The 18,800-nt window shown below is 38.3% G+C and overlaps 1 protein-coding gene across 4 annotated transcripts in view; it reads left to right on the top strand.

The window, feature by feature from the left end:
- The first annotated feature begins 7,043 nt into the window (after positions 1–7,043).
- Positions 7,044–18,800, top strand: part of LOC110450564 (MKL/myocardin-like protein 2) — a 54,580-nt gene continuing 42,823 nt past the window's right edge. For all 4 annotated transcript variants that reach the window (XM_021498161.1, XM_021498160.1, XM_021498159.1 and 1 more), the window contains exon 1: positions 7,044–7,761. In XM_021498161.1, the coding sequence (XP_021353836.1) occupies positions 7,719–7,761 (43 nt within the window). In that variant the 5' untranslated portion in view covers positions 7,044–7,718. The remainder of the gene's footprint in view (positions 7,762–18,800) is intronic.

Here is an 18,800-nt window from a genome sequence, read left to right as displayed (position 1 = left end):
CTACAGTTACTGGTGACAAGCAACCTGTTAGACTGCTGCACACACATTACACTACAGTTACTGGTGACAAACAACCTGTTAGACTGCCGCACACACATTACACTACAGTTACTGGTGAGAAAATAGCCTGTTAGACTGCCGCACACGCATTACACTACAGTCACTGGTGACAAACAACCTGTTAGACTGCCGTGCACACATTACACTACAGTTACTGGTCACAAACAACCTGTTAGACTGCCGGGCACACATTACACTAGAGTTACTGGTGACAAAAAACCTGTTAGACTGCCACACACACATTACACTACAGTTACTGGTGAGAAAACAGCCTGTTAGACTGCCGCACACACATTACACTACAGTTACTGGTGACAAACAACCTGTTAGACTGCCGTGCACACATTACGCTACAGTTAGTGGTGACAAACAACCTGTTAGACTGCCACACACACATTACACTACAGTTACTGGTGACAAACAACCTGTTAGACTGCCGTGCACACATTACACTACAGTTAGTGGTGACAAACAACCTGTTAGACTGACGCGCACACATTACACTACAGTTACTGGTGACAAACAACCTGTTAGACTGCTGCACACACATTACACTACAGTTACTGGTGACAAACAGCCTGTTAGACTGCCGGACACATTACTCTACAGTTACTGGTGACAAACAAACTGTTAGATTGCCGCACACATTACACTACAGTTACTGGTGACAAACAACCTGTTAGACTGCCACACACACATTACACTACATTTACTGGTGACAAACAGCCTGTTAGACTGCCGCACACACATTACACTACATTTACTGGCGACAAACAACCTGTTAGACTGCCACACACACATTACACTACAGTTACTGGTGACAAACAACCTATTAGACTGCCGTTCACACATTACACTACAGTTACTGGTGACAAACAACCTGTTAGACTGCCGCACACACAATACACTACAGATACTGGTGACAAACAGCATGCGTGCACTGCTGTGGAGTTACATACGAAACATATACAGACATTGGTGTGTCACTACTCTCTAAACATTAGCTTTATAATCGTAATTATCTGACAATGTTAACACCACACCGATAACCAGTTTATATTTAGACAACGTTTTGTTATTCAAGGGTCTGTGACACTACTTTGATAATTAAAACTGTAGTGGGGCAATGCTCAGAACTAAACATTGTGATTGATAAGGTGGGCGTACATGTTTTATTGCTTTACTTAATTCTGGTTACATGTTTATAAACAGTGTCATACCCGCTTACATTGGCGTGCTGGAATATGTTGGAAGATAATTTTAATTATGTTTGTTTTCAAATTTTGTCCTTGAAAAAAAAACATGATCTGATAACAAATCTCTACATTGTTTGATGGGAGTTTCCCCCATCGTATACACAGAAACCTTACTTTAATTTTAAATTGTTTTGGCTTGTTGAGCTACATTGATTAAACATATAAGAAGTATGAACCTTCCCTTGGAGGAGGTGTAACTAACTCTGAGTTATTTCCCTTTGTTCATATTAGTTGCCATGTCGCTGTTGACAGATGAACAGATATATACACTCTAACCTAACCAACATTTTGTCTTGTTGTTAGTCTTCCAGATATTTCACAGATTTCTTTAGTGTTCAAAATATTCCTGATAAATTCAAAATGCTATTTTGTTTATTTTGATAAAAGGAAGAAACCTCTGAATAGTTACTATAGGTTTGTTATGGTAAAAACCTTAGCTTATCCGAATGCACTTAGTGTTTAGATTTCTGTGCCATTTCTCTGTCTTTTACATCAATATGCCAAAATTCCTTATTACATTGAAACAACAGCAGCAATGAAATCATTCCCGTAGGCCTAGAAGAATTATAAACATCCTGGGTCCTGTAGGGGACAAGTTATATCTAGTGTAGGAACATCTGGGTAGAGGGAGGGGACATCCTGGGTCCTGTAGGGGACAAGTTATATCTAGTGTAGGAACATCTGGGTAGAGGGAGGGGACATCCTGGGTCCTGTAGGGGACAAGTTATATCTAGTGTAGGAACATCTGGGTAGAGGGAGGGGACATCCTGGGTCCTGTAGGGGACAAGTTATATCTAGTGTAGGAACATCTGGGTAGAGGGAGGGGACATCCTGGGTCCTGTAGGGGACAAGTTATATCTAGTGTAGGAACATCTGGGTAGAGGGAGGGGACATCCTGGGTCCTGTAGGGGACAAGTTATATCTAGTGTAGGAACATCTGGGTAGAGGGAGGGGACATCCTGGGTCCTGTAGGGGACAAGTTATATCTAGTGTAGGAACATCTGGGTAGAGGGAGGAGACATCCTGGGTCCTGTAGGGGACAAGTTATATCTAGTGTAGGAACATCTGGGTAGAGGGAGGAGACATCCTGGGTCCTGTAGGGGACAAGTTATATCTAGTGTAGGAACATCTGGGTAGAGGGAGGAGACATCCTGGGTCCTGTAGGGGACAAGTTATATCTAGTGTAGGAACATCTGGGTAGAGGGAGGAGACATCCTGGGTCCTGTAGGGGACAAGTTATATCTAGTGTAGGAACATCTGGGTAGAGGGAGGGGACATCCTGGGTCCTGTAGGGGACAAGTTATATCTAGTGTAGGAACATCTGGGTAGAGGGAGGAGACATCCTGGGTTTTCAATTCATTTTAAAGCGAGGGGAAGCAGGGGGAGGAGGTTGTTGGATTCTCTAAGGCTCCTGCCAAATATCTGAATTGGCAGAAGTTTGTATATTACAACTTTGTTATTTAGGGTTACACATTTTCTTGACTTTCATTATCAACACATTCCTTCAGAGTTAATTTTGTAATTTTATTAAAAGTTTAGTTTAGAGCGTCTTAAGTTTATGACATTCCGGTGATGTACCCAATGTCGTAATAAAATTAGGATTTGTTTTGATTAATGTCATATTCTATTAATTTTTTTCTGTTGTTTTATATACAATAACAGTATCCTATATCAATAAGTAGATAAACAGAATAATAGTTGGATTTCTCCTCAGAATGTTCAGTGCTTTATTTTTCAAATGAAACAGAAAACCTTACTACGCAAAAATCAAGTGTGTATAAGCTATTCTGGTTTATTGGGATTCCTTAGATGTTTATCAAAACAGTAAAAAAATACACCTGAAACTGATGTTTTCATTTGACATTATTTTAGAATTGACTTTTATACATTAGCTGTAGTTCATCATCTTTATGGAAGTATGTAAGACTTTGTGTGTAAGCTTCCTGTTTTTGCTGTTGTAAAATGGAGGTATAAATACACCTTTCCTTTCTCTGCCTTGACTGAAGTTAATTTCCCTGGAGATTTATAACCAGACTTACATCCATGTTACAAAACATGAGCTTCAAACTCCAGAAATATCTTGTCTGACATTAGTGGTCATCCTCGTCTACAATTAGCAGTAACAGTGTGCAACAGTGGGTTGGAGTCAAAATCTCACCAGCATAGCTTTACTGCATAGTCGGGCTCAAGTTTATAAAATTAATATGAGTTTAATTTAGACACTTGACCAAGTTTGAAACCACATTAAGACAGTCTGTGCTATCTACACATCCAGATAAAGCTTTTTGTTTCGTCTGACATTGGAGATATCTATGTGGTATATGTAGCTATATAGATATTAATATAACAGTTAGTGGTAAAAAAAATAAGATAGTTTCATTTTGTAATATTAATTGATCACTCCAGATTGTTATTCATGTAAAGGGTAAGAGAATCCTCCCATATAAAAATTCATGGATTATGATCTTATCAGAAAACTTTGACATGTGTCTGGACTGGCTAGTTTTGGTCCTTTACAGTGACTAATTAGAGTATAGTGTGTGTGTGAGATGGTCCTTTACAGTGACTAATTAGAGTATAGTGTGTGTGTGTGTGAGATGGTCCTTTACAGTGACTAGTTAGAGTCTAGTGTGTGTGTGAGATTGTCCTTTACAGTGACTAATTAGAGTACAGTGTGTGTGTGAGATGGTCCTTTACAGTGACTAGTTAGAGTCTAGTGTGTGTGTGAGATGGTCCTTTACAGTGACCAATTAGAGTATAGTGTGTGTGTGTGAGATGGTCCTTTACAGTGACTTATTAGAGTCTAGTGTGTGTGTGAGATGGTCCTTTACAGTGACTAATTAGAGTATAGTGTGTGTGTGTGTGAGATGGTCCTTTACAGTGACTAATTAGAGTATAGTGTGTGTGTGAGATGGTCCTTTACAGTGACTAATTAGAGTATAGTGTGTGTGTGAGATGGTCCTTTACAGTGACTTATTAGAGTCTAGTGTGTGTGTGAGATGATCCTTTACAGTGACTAATTAGAGTATAGTGTGTGTGTGAGATAGTCCTTTACAGTGACTTATTAGAGGATAGTGTGGGTGTGTGAGATGGTCCTTTACAGTGACTAGTTAGAGTATAGTGTGTGTGTGAGATGATCCTTTACAGTGACTAGTTAGAGTCTAGTGTGTGTGTGAGATAGTCCTTTACAGTGACTTATTAGAGTATAGTGTGTGTGTGTGAGATGGTCCTTTACAGTGACTAGTTAAGAGTCTAGTGTGTGTGTGAGATGGTCCTTTACAGTGACTAGTTAGAGTCTAGTGTGTGTGTGAGATAGTCCTTTACAGTGACTTATTAGAGTATAGTGTGTGTGTGTGAGAGGGTCTTTTACAGTGACTAATTAGAGTATAGTGTGTGTGTGAGATGGTCCTGGTTGTCTATTGGCCTGGATGGTCCTACATTATTATGATTTCCTGTTCTGTGGTCAGTCTGGGTGGAGATTAGAGTAAATAACAACAGGTGTAGACCTCAGCCTAATGTGGCCATAAACCAAGCTAGTACTACCTATAATATTAGATAGTTTGACTGCCAGCTGGTGTGACATCAGTGGTCATTGTGGTCTTAACAAGATGTAAGTAATGGTCTGGACCATTTCCTGTGCCCCCAGGGCTGACAAGCTCTAAACCCAGTCAGGAAATGCCCCTCCCCTGCTGATCCTGGGGTGTAGTAGAAGTGACCCGCAGGCCCTAGTTGTGGGACAGGTCACAGGTACTTGTGTTATATAAAACATACCTATGGTATGATATATGAGAAAGGTAATGACCTCATTCAAAGCAGAAATCTGATTTATTCTTAAGTTCTTGAATATGAACTATTTGATGGTATGCTGACATTTAGACTTATGAATCAATCTTCCAATAAAAACTATAACATGAAATCAGTTTCCAAAGTTTTGTGCACAAATTTTGACATGGAACTTCAAAAATGTTTTGAGTTTATTGAGCTGGACAACTTCACACAACAAGGTCAAACATAATTTGACTGTAATGAACACAGCCTCATATAAAACATCTACAAGAAAATGGATTGCAGTGTGATACATATGGAACAAAGATACACTAATAATGACCGAGGACAGTGAATTGACTTGTGTCCGGGCCTGGAACTCACCATCTACAGCACCAGCATAGACTGTAAACACCAGTGTCTGACCACTACACCACTGTCCAAAAATAAGGGAGCTTGGAGTGGTCAGCAGCCCATTACCCTAGATAGATCATAATGACATTTAGTTCAACAGCAACAGTGAAAGGTGCCTGGATCACAATGTTAATTATAATAGTCTTTATTTATACTTGATGACAAAGTTAAGTCAACGACTCGTCTTACATTTGGTCAAGTAGTTATAAACTATACCATATACCAAAATGTACATAAAACAGAGAATCATAGAATAAAACATGATAAAATGCAATTGCATAAAATATCCAATACAGTACTTAAGATAAGTCCATAAAAAAAACTTTTGCACTCTGTTTAAAAGACAATAGTGAGGGTGCATTTCTAACATGTTCAGGTAAAATGTTCCATGTATATGGTCCCTGGTAGGTAAAAGATTTCTGATTTTGTTTTGTTTTAAATGAAGGTAGGTAAAACAAGTTATTGGACAATAATAATTCTTATTGGATAAGAAAATCTGTTTTATATTCAATACAATTATGACAGTAATGATACCTTTAAACTTTTGGATTAACATACAAACACCATGGTGTTTATTAACCAATAAATATGTCCCTGTGCTGGTATATACCCTCCTGACTGCCCCAAGGTCCTATATGCTAGATTGCTAATTGACACCTTTTTCCTGATAGGAGTAACCCCACCCACCTCATACATAAAGGGCTGGAAACCAATCAACAAACAAACAAACAAACTGTACTGGAGGAAATTGTCCTAGGCACAGTAACCAGAACAAGGATATAGAGCAATCAATCAGTACTTAAAAATAAAAAATAAAATGATTCTCGGAGCAGTGTTCTGGGTCCCTATGTTAGCCGGGTATAGATGAAGTGCTTGAGAGTCTGAACAGGGCCAGTGGCAGTGCCATTTGTTTTTTCTTTCCCTAGCTAGTGCCCATTGTTTCTGGTTGTTTGTTCTTGTCCTAGCTGGGACCCTATTTTCCTCCCCTAGCTGGAACCCTATTTTCCTCCTCTAGCTGGGACCCTATTTTCTTCCCCTAGCTGGGACCCTATTGTCCTCCCCTAGCTGGGACCCAATTTTCCTCCCCTAGCTGGGACCCTATTGTCCTCCCCTTGCTGGGACCCTATTGTCCTCCCCTAGCTGGGACCCTTTTTTCCTCCCCTAGCTGGGATCCTATTGTCCTCCCCTCGCTGGGACCCTATTGTCCTCCCCTAGTTGGGACCCTATTTTCCTCCCCTAGCTGGGACCCTATTTTCCTCCCCTAGCTGGGACCCTACAATAAAGGGCTGAAGTGTCTGTACCTGTTAGCCCTACCCTAGTTGGATGATGAAATTGCCCTGTTAGTCAGGGTAGGTAAAGGGATGGAGCTATTTGTTGTGTGTATGTACTGACAAGGGACTAATCAACACCACCTGGACTGTTGGTGGATAGGTACTGAGGGATGTTAAGGCATACCTTGACTGGACTCTCTCCCCTCCACAAGTAAGCTGGATGCCATTATACCACAGCTACATAGCACTTACTGAGGAGTAGGATCGACCAGACTCAGCTGTTATCATTAGCATTTCCTAGAGAGCACATTAGTTCTCCCCTCTCTCTGAGAATGGTGCCTGCCTTGGTACTGGTGGATGGTAGTGAATAGCACACTGCTAGTCTGCCTGGCCAGGCAGCTGGGTTGGACTTGTGTAGTGTACCCGAATGTCACCAAAGGGTCAGAAATGGTTACCACTGGTCACTTCCACACCACACCAACACATTGACCAGGCAACCAACTATCAAAGGACAACCAAGGACATCAAACACATGGACTACCAAACTGGAATCCTATGTTTGTAATAATATCAGCCAACGATTGTGATCTGAACTTAACTGCTTTTATACATTTAACTGTTGATGTACTGACCTACCACCACAGACTGGAACCAAAGCTTGGTAAGGTGGACTGGTGACCTATGAGTTGTGTGACTGGAGGGGCTGATATCAGCTGATAGACCCCCAGCTGGTCTGGTAAACAGCTGACTGGCTGATCAGTAGCACTGGCAGGAGAGCTAGTATCCAGTCTGTGACAACTGCTGGTCAGGGATGTGTGGACCAGCGACACATCATACAGACAGTGTACATAAAGTGTGGACAATGTAGATAAAAAAGTGTGAAATTATTTATTTATTTATTTAATTTATTTAATTTATTCAAGTATTTATTGACAAACTACAGAGATAGACTATGACTTGTCTAGTTCAGAACACTTCAACACCATCGGTTGGCGGTAAGTACAAGTTATTAACGCACAATGTTATTTACTTTGTTGTGTTTCATGCATCATCTTATGGAAGATGCTGGCAATTTTACAAAGTGTAATTTACACCTGTACTTATTGCCACTTTGTTCTAGCTATGTTGTTACTTGGAAATATTTTCTGAAAGTATTTCGCTGCTAAAATCATGGAAATGAAAAATAATGTTTGAAATTATTTCAATTAAATGTGGAATATACAGTTCTATCAGAGGTTGATTGTTTGGCCCTTATACATATTTTTAGCGGTCAATATTCTCTACATTTCATGATTCTCAATTATCCTATACTTGATTATATATATGTTTTGTCATCCCTTTCAGTGTTGATGATATGGTATCATGATTTAATTGGCATGTTGTGCAGGGTTCCCCTTATAATTACAATTGATACCATGTTACGCTCTAATTGACCAGATGATAGAGATAGTAATTGAAGAAAGTAAGTACAAATTAGAAACAAGTTTTTAAGTAGCTATCCAAGGTTAGGTTTGCTGACCTTGAAATATAATGGGAGGGTGCCAAAGAAAGCTGTTAGCCTATCCAGGAACACAGGGCTTGCTCTGAGTGGTATATAAGTTAACTGGACATGTACAGTATACAGCCATGACAGACTGACCAGATAGAAAACTGACCACTAATTATACCAGACACTCATGAACATCAGCTGGCTGAAAGCCCTAATACTCAGGGAACCTTCTATCATAGACAGGGTGTTAGCCTTGGATACAGTGAAAGAGGGTGGATTTTTTTTAATGTAGAAATCTTTGTTCATTTCACATTTACTGAATGAACACTAAAAATGCATACACATCATGACACTTGCATATAGGATGTAGTGATAACAAACAAATTGGTTTGTAGAAACACTTCTCCGTCATCATCCTGCAATAACTTTGAGGCAAGAATCAACTATCCACTTTTGAAAAATCTCTGAATCTCATGAAGAAACTTCTTTTTTATTGTCATTATATTCAATGGTCGCAGAACATATTTCTACATAATTGAAATTAAATAATTGCATTTCATCAATTCCATTTTATTTATAAAAATTCTGTTTTCATGGTGTCTTTCACAAATGTTGATAAAAACATTTTTGAAGTAATGTTAACATTTACAGTTTGGTTAAAAAAATATTTCGAGGTGGTCAGAAGTTCAAAAAGTGAGTATTAAGATTTTGGCAGACCTGAGAAGCTCACACTCATCATTTACCTTAGGCATATAGGTTTTGCCAATTTCTGATGATATGTAATTAAGTTCAATAAATTTGTGCATTCCTCACTGATGCAAAAGAAAGTTGGTATTGGCAAAATCCTAAAACTCTAAACTCCCCAGAACACAATATACTAGCTTTGGCAGGTAGTATATTTACAGTTTGGCAGAAACTGACATACAAATGAGTTGCAAGGTAAAGTTATTGATGTCAAAGCTGCAGAAGATGGAAACAGGCTGGACCGTACTATTACATCGCTTAGATCCTTCCAAAAATTGATAGCGTATCTCATTAGTGATGTTATTACATTTGCGTGTAGAACATAATTGGTGGTAGATTTATTTGACAGGTCTACCTGTGTGTCTGGATGAGGGTGGCCCTTACTAATGTTTCTATGGTAAAGGTGAATGTTACAAGTTACATAACAGGAGGGAGGACAAGGGAGTTGGGCCACATCAAAGATGTCCTCGTAAACAATATTGTTGATAGTTATCTGCATACTCAGCACATCTCAATAGCATGGAACATTTGTTACTATGCTAAACTTTAAAACATCACAAACGTGTATGGAATATGGAAGAAAAAATGTGCTAAAGAAAAAAGTCCCTATATACACAGGTTAACCTTCTGTTCCAATTAAAGTTCTAAAAACACTGTCAGATGCTCTTACCGATTATTCAGAACTAGTGCCTACAGACTTTTGAATCCAGGCCAGAGATGAAAATGTAGGATAGCATATTAAGGGAAGGTTAATCTTTAATTTCGGAGATGATAGTTTAGAGGAGAATGTTACCAGGTGTTTGCAGTACCTGTTTTATATTAGAACTCATTATCTGGTGTTTTAGAAGAAGTACAGATTAGTCATTATAAAAGTAGAAAGGTCCAAGACAATGTGTGGTAATTTTTCGGATATGGCTATATTGCATTAATCTTATATGATGTAAAAATGTTTAAACCCAGAACAAAATAAGAAAGTTAAAGTAAGGAATAGTCAGGATCATAACAGAACATGTTTATAGAACTAGCATGATGTACTAGATTGTTGGTGACATTTGATTGTCACTCTTGTCTGACTGGACATGCAGACTGACCAGACATGTCCAGGGTATGTCATGCCAGGTCACCTAGACCCCCTACTGACCAGCAGATGTCTGTATGAGATAGACTGCCCTGCCCACTCTGTATGTTGTACCATACTAGTACTGACCCCCAGGGGTCCTCTGTAGGGGCTGTGTGGTTACTGGCAGCCCTGCTGGGGAGGAGTACTTTAGTCTATAGGGAGTCCTGATTTCATATATTTCTCCTGTTGTTAATTAAAATTCTGCCCCTCTGTCTAGCAGACTTAACAGTGTGGAGCATCATGATGATTTTGGAATGTCTTGGAAAGTCTTGCTTGGTTTAATTAATCACCATTTCTTGTTCCTGGTACCTGATGTTAGTATTGACTACATTTGAGTTTGAATGTCATTATGATAGGATGTTAATATCACTCTAAGTTAAACTAGAAGACTAAAAAAAGACTCGTGTTTCAGTAGCAACAACATCAAAAAAGACCAAACACCGTATTATTGATGTTATTTGTTGAACAAAGAAGTTTGACTTTATTACCAGAATGTATCAAGTTGCCATTATTTTTAAAAGTAAACTGTCTATACCTGTGTGGAAAGTTATCATACAGTACTTCTTCAGGAAATCCGGTACCTTACAATGCTTTTATCTAGGAGGATAACATTACACAGGTTATGATTTATAGTGGTGGTATTAAACCACTCAAACAACAAACACATCCTCTAACAGGACAGTGCTTTGTTTGAATTTGTCCTCCACAGATTACAGCCTCTGAGGTGTGAGGCCAGATCACTGTTTGTTATGACATAATCTGTCCATTTAATCCCCCAGAAGTACAGGGTTCAGTAATAGAAGCTTGTGAGTAAGGATGCTGAGGGTTGTTTTACTTTGAGGTACAGATAAGGTCACATCTGATGGGCTCTATAATGACACACAACTGATAAATCAGTTTCATGGCTACCAAAGTGTTTTTGTATGGGTGTATCTGCCATCATTGACGAGCTGTACTACCCTCGGGCCTTCACTGCAATCTACTTTCACTTTCCTATGTAAATACTCTAGCTGTTATGATTCGTTAGATCTTTTGATAATATACTAATCTGTCATGTTCATATCTCAGAATTATACAGCACACCCATTATAATAAAGATTGTTCATAAAGTTTGTTTTTATAGATTAAAACAGGGTTTTCTATTTTCAGTGTATATAAGTGATGTCTTGGGGAAATATTAGGAGGATAGATTTAACTATGTTTAATTTGACGAAGTGAGCTGGATTATGAAGATAAAGCTAGTGAGCGGCTGCTGAGCAGCAGTCCTATATCTAGGTAGTATTGTGTAGATATCCCGGGGTACTTTGTCTATGTTATGTAATGTATTGCCTCAAGGCTATGTAACAATTCTGACAGATTCTATAAACAAACTTGTTATAACGAACCACACTTGAACGCATTCCTGTACGATGTACACACTGCACTAATATGTGGATAGAAACGATAACACTGAGTGGATAGAAACGATAACAGTTTGTGGATAGAAATGATAACACTGAGTGGATAGAAATAATAACAGTTTGTGGATAGAAATAATAACAGTTTGTGGATAGAAATGATAGCACTTTGTGGATAGAAATGATAACACTTTGTGAATTGAAATGATAACAGTTTGTGGATAGAAATAATAACAGTTTGTTGATAGAAATGATAACACTTTGTGGATAGAAATGATAACACTTTCTGGATAGAAATTATAACACTGAGTGGATAATGATAACACTGAGTGGATAGAAACTGTAACACTGGACAGAAACTGTAACACTGGACAGAAACTGTAACCATTTGTGGATTGAAATGATAACACTTTGTGGATAAAAACTGTAACACTGCAGATGAAAAAAATATTGATGCTTCATTAAAGCTTCTTTTTGTTAAAACAAATTTCTGATCTAGTGAATTGCCATGGTATCATCATGTTTGTCTATCAATCTGAATGCTATTCAATTGTCAATTGTGATGTATGGACAAATCCTGTTGTCAATTGTGATGTATGGACAAATCCTGTTGTCACTGTGATGTATGGACAAATCATGTTGTCACTGTGATGTGTATACAGCTCCTGTTGTCACTAGGATGCATGGACAAGTCCTGTTGTCACTGATGTATGGATTAATCCTGTTGTCACTGTGATGTGCAGACAAACCCTGTTGTCACTGTGATGTATGGACAATTCCTGTTGTCAATGTGATGTATGGATAAATCCTGTTGTCACTGTGATGTGCAGATAAATCCTGTTGTCACTGTGATGTGTATATAACTCCTGTTGTCACTATAATATAAGCTACACCACAATATTGCTGAACCAGCAGTGATAGTAAATCTACCTAAGAGGATATACACCACACAGTCACAATGTATAGAGACTGCTACAGCCCTGGAGATGATGTGGAGATAATGAGGAGAATGTTACCAGGTTATCTATGTCCAAGTGTAGGGGTCAATCACCTGACCTTGTAAAGGTGGCCAGCAGTTCACTTGGAAGTCTGCCTAGGCTGTAGATGTGGAACCATTCCCTTGATGTAATAAATGCAGAAAATATTGATATCAGCAGAATAATGTATGGGTTGATTGATTGCTTTGTCAGTGCTCATAAAAAATATAATACTTCTATCAGCATTGCAACACCCACAGAAAATAAATGTTTAGTATGTTTATGCATGTATACGGGAACTTATGGTACATATTACAGGACCATTTGGTACCTGGTTACAGGGATGTTAGTTACATTGTTACAGGATCATTTGGTACCTGGTTACAGGGAAGTCAGTTACATTGTTACAGGACCATATGGTACCTGGTTACAGGGATGCTAGTTACATTGTTACAAGACCAATTGGAACCTGGTTACAGGGATGTTAGGTACATTGTTACAGGACCATTTGGTTCCTGGTTACAGGGATGTTAGTTACATTGTTACAGGATCATTTGGTACCTGGTTACAGGGATGTTAGTTACATTGTTACAAGACCATTTGGAACCTGGTTACAGGGATGTTAGTTACATTGTTACAAGACCATTGGGCCCTGTTACAGGGATGTTAGTCACATTGTTACAGGACCATTTGGTACTTGTTACAGGAATGTTAATTACAGCACCATTTGTTACCTTGGTTACAGGGATGTTAGTTACATTGTTACAGGACCATTACATACCTGGTTACAGGGATGTTTGTTACATTGTTACAGGACCATTACATACCTGGTTACAGGGATGTCAGTTACATTGTTACATNGTTACAGGACCATTACATACCTTGTTACAGGGATGTTAGTTACATTGTTACAGGATTATTTGGTACCTTGTTACAGGGATGTTAGTTACATTGTTACAGGATTATTTGGTACCTTGTTACAGGGATGTTAGTTACATTGTTACAGGATTATTTGGTACCTTGTTACAGGGATGTTAGTTACATTGTTACAGGATTATTTGGTACCTTGTTACAGGGATGTTAGTTACATTGTTACAGGATTATTTGGTACCTTGTTACAGGGATGTTAGTTACATTGTTACAGGATTATTTGGTACCTTGTTACAGGGATGTTAGTTACATTGTTACAGGATTATTTGGTACCTTGTTACAGGGATGTTAGTTACATTGTTACAGGATTATTTGGTACCTTGTTACAGGGATGTTAGTTACATTGTTACAGGATTATTTGGTACCTTGTTACAGGGGTTTTAGGTGCCTGGTTCTGTTTTGTAATGGATTGAAATTAAAAAATGATCAGAGAAATGATTAGGCTTACAAGAAGACTATGTTAGACATATTAGTCAATGTTTGCTTCGCAGGTAATTAAACCGATATTATCAGCTCACCTATCACAAAGGGCCATATGAGCTTATGCTGTACTGCGGCGTCCGTCATCCTTCATTCGGCAACCGTCATCCATCTGTCCGCCAAATTTTTCTCTTGAACGACTTCTTCTGAAGAACTGGAGGACCTAGCGTCATGATATTTGGCCAGTTTCAAGGTCACAGGGGTCAAATATGTTAAAATCTTCAAACAACAATATCCTAAAAACCATTTGGACTAGGTCGAGTCATAATACTTGGATATGTTATGTAGACAAGCTGTATGAATCGTTTTCTATGTTACAGTAATGAGGTCAAAGGTCAACTTTAAGTGCTAGCCGCAGTCAAAGGTCAACGTAGGTTAAAAGATTTTAAACTGAAATTTCAAAATTCAAACAACAATATCTTAAAAACCGTTTAAGAGATGTTAAAATGTCTTGTGTTCTAGTTACCAAATTTCGTCTGAAGTTACCTATGTCTGTTTCATGTAACAAAAGAAACAGGTGAGTGATACAGGCCTTCTGGGCCTCCTGTATCATTGAGAAAACATCCAAAAAAAAGGAATTCTGTAGAAAGATAGTATTTCTTGACAAAAAATCGATGTTTTCATTGCAATTAAGTATTTTAAAATGATTTAACCAGTCAATACTGCTCCTGTGATCCTCCCAGGTAAGGTAAGGAGGGGTCTGGTCACTAGAGAGGGGTCAAATGGCTACTACACTTATTGTAATGTTTAAAAACCTACATATGTGAAAGAATATTTGTTACTCAGTGTAAGATGCTAAACAGGAAGTATAAGCTTAGTTTGTGCAGATCACTTATTATGGAGATTGATCACGAGTGCCCAATACATATAGTGATGGTAAATAGTCACGAGTGGCCAGTACATATAGTGATGGTAAATAGTCACGGGTGGCCAGTACATATAGTGATGGTAAATAGTCACGGATGGCCAGTACATATAGTGATGGTAAATAGTCACGAGTGGCCACTACATATAGTGATGGTAAATAGTCACGAGTGGCCAGTACATATAGTGATGGTAAATAGTCTGTTTGAAATGCTCGTGTAGTTGGAGGGTTATAGGGAGATTTAGGAATGGGCGTTAAGGAGGGAGGGGCTGTGAAAATATAGGGATGTATGTACTGGTGTTCGGGTCATCTGTGGTGCTTCTTACTGAACTTCTGACTACAGAAGACTACAGAAGTGTGCTGAATATCTAATCATTTCTCTTACTTTGTCACAGTAATGTGTGTGTTTAAACCAAATCATTTCTGTTACTTTTAGTAATATAGTTTCTTGTTATGTAATGTGATGTAAAATGAATGACTAAACTGGTCCACTAAGGTACTGGTCTGCTTTTGGTACTGGTCCACTAAGGTACTGGTCTGCTTTAGGTACTGGTCCACTAAGGTACTGATCTGCTTTAGGTACTGGTCCACTAAGGTACTGGTCTGCTTTAGGTACTGGTCTGCTTTAGGTACTGGTCCACTAAGGTACTGGTCAGATTTTTGTACCGGTGTCCTATAAAATATTCATCCCCATAAGATACCTATCCGGATGAGTATTTTATGCATAAAATATTCACCCGGATGAGTATTTTATGGGGGATGAAAATTTTATATGACACCGGTTCACTAAGGTTACTGGTCTGCTTTGGGTACTGGTCCACTAAGGTACTTGTCAGATTTTGGTACCGGTTCTCTAAGGTACTGGTCTGCTTTGGGTCCTTGTTCACTAAGGTACTGGTCTGCTTTGGGTACTGGTCCACTAAGGTACTTGTCAGATTTTGGTACCGGTTCTCTAAGGTACTGGTCTGCTTTGGGTCCTTGTTCCCTAAGGTACTGGTCTGCTTTGGGTACTTGTTCACTAAGTTACTGGTCTGCTTTGGGTACTGGTCCACTAAGGTACTGGTCTGCTTTAGGTACTGGTCCACTAAGGTACTGGTCTGCTTTGGGTCCTTGTTCACTAAGGTACTGGTCTGCTTTGGATACTTGTTCACTAAGGTACTGGTCTGCTTTGGGTACTGGTCCACTAAGGTACTGGTCTGCTTTTGGTACTGGTCCAATTTTGGTAATGGTTCACTAAGGTACCGGTCTGTTTTAGGTACTGGTTCACTAAGGGTGAGTGTTTACTTTTTGCAAGCTTTGTTATTGATCCACTTAAGGTATCCATACATTACGTGTAAACTCTACTGACAATTGTTTACTTCACTGTTTACACTTCTGTTCCACATGTATATTGGAAGGATGTGTTCTTTCTAAAGTTCTCCAACAAACATATAGAAAAGATTAAGTACCTAGATGGGATATTTTTTGACATGGCCTTGGTGATGGAAATCTCATCATCACCTCTTAAAATCATCTATTAAAGAGTTCTGACTGAGCCACTTCCTGTCAGGTGATCTTGACCAGCCACTTCCTGTGAAGGGCTACGTATACCCTGCTGTAATCTTCCAGTGAGTTGGTTTCTGACAGAAGCTGTTGCAATCTGAACTACCATCAAAAGTAAGAAAGAGTGATTCTGTCTGTAGCTACCTTGATGGTCAATTCACGATCAGCTCACTGACCAACTACTGACCAGATGGTTTTAATACTTATCACAAGTTTTTCAACACATTTATCAGACCTGCTAACGCATTGCTCTGATTTGTTTTAGCTTAGATTGATCAGAAAGCAATAATATATCATTTTCATGGTCATCGTTTTACCAACATAATTTTTATCGTATTGTCTGGTAGATTGACATTGGTATTTCGGAATACTACGCAGTCAAAAGGCTTTTAGTATCATCTGTAATGGTTTTTGAGAAACTTGTTTCTGTTTAGTAAAAGCATTTTTCTTGGAATTCAAAAGTTTTCATTCCAAGATGATATATATTATAATCATAAAGCAGATGACCATTTTGTGTATTACTCAATTGAGAATTTAACAACTATCAGAGTGAGTAGGGTTGGAAGTTGACTGTATCCAGGTACAACAGTATGATGTAACTGATCCCACTATCCTGGTACAACAGTATGATGTAACTGATCCCGCTCAGATACCGACTTCTGACTTCTGGTAGTCCAGACTACCACACTTACCAAAGCTTCAGGTTGTAATTTTACACTAATTAGTCCTCTACTAATAAATCCTCTTGAATCTGTGATGCTTTACTTATTTAGAAATTAAATCAACAATATAATTGGCTAAATGAGTTAATGTGAGACACATGTATTTTTACCTAGTACAGTAGTAGTTATAAGAGTGTAGTTGACACCATATTCAGGGATACACAGCATTCTCTGATCAACAAAATTTGAAATATTTAGCTGTCGACAACTGTGGAATAACTTATTTTTTTCACTTAAACTCTAGCCATACTACTAGTAGGATATCGGCTATACCAAGGTCTGTAGGATATCGGCTATACCGAGGTCCGTAGGGTATCGGATATACCGAGGTCCATAGCATATCGACTATACCAAGGTCCGTAGGATATCAGCTATATGACGATTAAACACTCCAGATGGTATTCTTTTATTTATGGCGGTAAATTGGTCAGTGCTAAGAAAAAACTTTTGTAGTTGTCTTGGCAGCAGAGTACTGAGAACAGCCTGACACAACATCTTCTGTTTGCTGTACATCCTGTGAAGGGGAGACTACAGTATTTTTATTGACCTGCTTATATAATGGTATAGTCCTATAGTGATGAAACAAATTTACTGGAGAAATTTATTACCAAAATGTAATTAAGGGGAAAATGCAAAAGGTGGATCAGTATGGGGTAGATATCGGTCTGTGCAGCCCCTTAGGGAGTTGTAGATTATACAACTATACAAGCTGGAGGTATAAAAGGGATATTAGTGTAAGTAAAGCTAGTGAAGACGTTCCTTATAGTGCAGTGATACAGAAGCATACCACATGTTTTACACATTGGCCTGGTATTTTCTTTGGTGGTAATAAGCAGCAACACATTCTGATGAGGATGAGTCAGACTACAATCTCTCTCTATCTCCTACGTTTTCATTCATCCACACCATACGCACCAATATGTTACTAATTATAGCATATTTGTTGGGACATTTTTCAAAAAAAAAAGAAATAAGGTTGTACGTCATGTAGATAATATGAGGGCAGCCGTTTCTAATTGACTCGGACAGAGTGGCTAGTGACGTATAGGTATGGTCTACTGGTATCTAAGCAGCTCCTATCAGAGATGGCATCAGAATTAATTACCTTTATCATAGCTACGCATTTATTCCAATTAATCCTGGTACATTCAATCATATTCACATTAAATTTGTAAATTTATAATTCAACATTTTAACATGAAACATGAGTTACCTCTCTCATATGGCACTTTCTGAAACTCCTATAAAGGTAGATTATGAGGTCTGAAATGGCATGAAAATTTAAACAATTTAGTGTTGCTATTTTTGATCTATTTATGTTTTCAGATTTAAATTTTATAGTCGTATCTGCATTGAGGGAGAAAATTCAATTTCAACCGAAGTTTACTTCTGATAAGTGTCAAATTCATATATGGTATAAGAAGATACACTTCAAAAGGTTTAGTCATTCCCCTCCATTAAAACATCTTGGAAAAATATTGTATATGACAACTTCAAATTTATTTTACAGACTGTTATAATATATCCAGTACATTTATATACCTCTGCCAAGAGCTGTAAGCCAAACAAAAAGTTTTGTCTAAATTCAAATGGCTTGTATTCAATTTGTTTAAAATCATGATTAAGATGAGACCAGGGATGCTCTTGGCCCATACTGAAGTCCTAAGATTTTGTATATATTTGTATAAGCACTTAATACGCTTGAATTCAATACATGTATCTTCAAAGTCATTGATTCCAGGCCTAGGGTACAATTACAGTTGAACCT

Source organism: Mizuhopecten yessoensis, unplaced genomic scaffold (assembly GCF_002113885.1).
Source record: "Mizuhopecten yessoensis strain PY_sf001 unplaced genomic scaffold, ASM211388v2 scaffold5325, whole genome shotgun sequence".
Lineage (NCBI taxonomy): Eukaryota > Metazoa > Mollusca > Bivalvia > Pectinida > Pectinidae > Mizuhopecten > Mizuhopecten yessoensis.
This window is presented reverse-complemented; position numbering and strand designations above follow the sequence as displayed.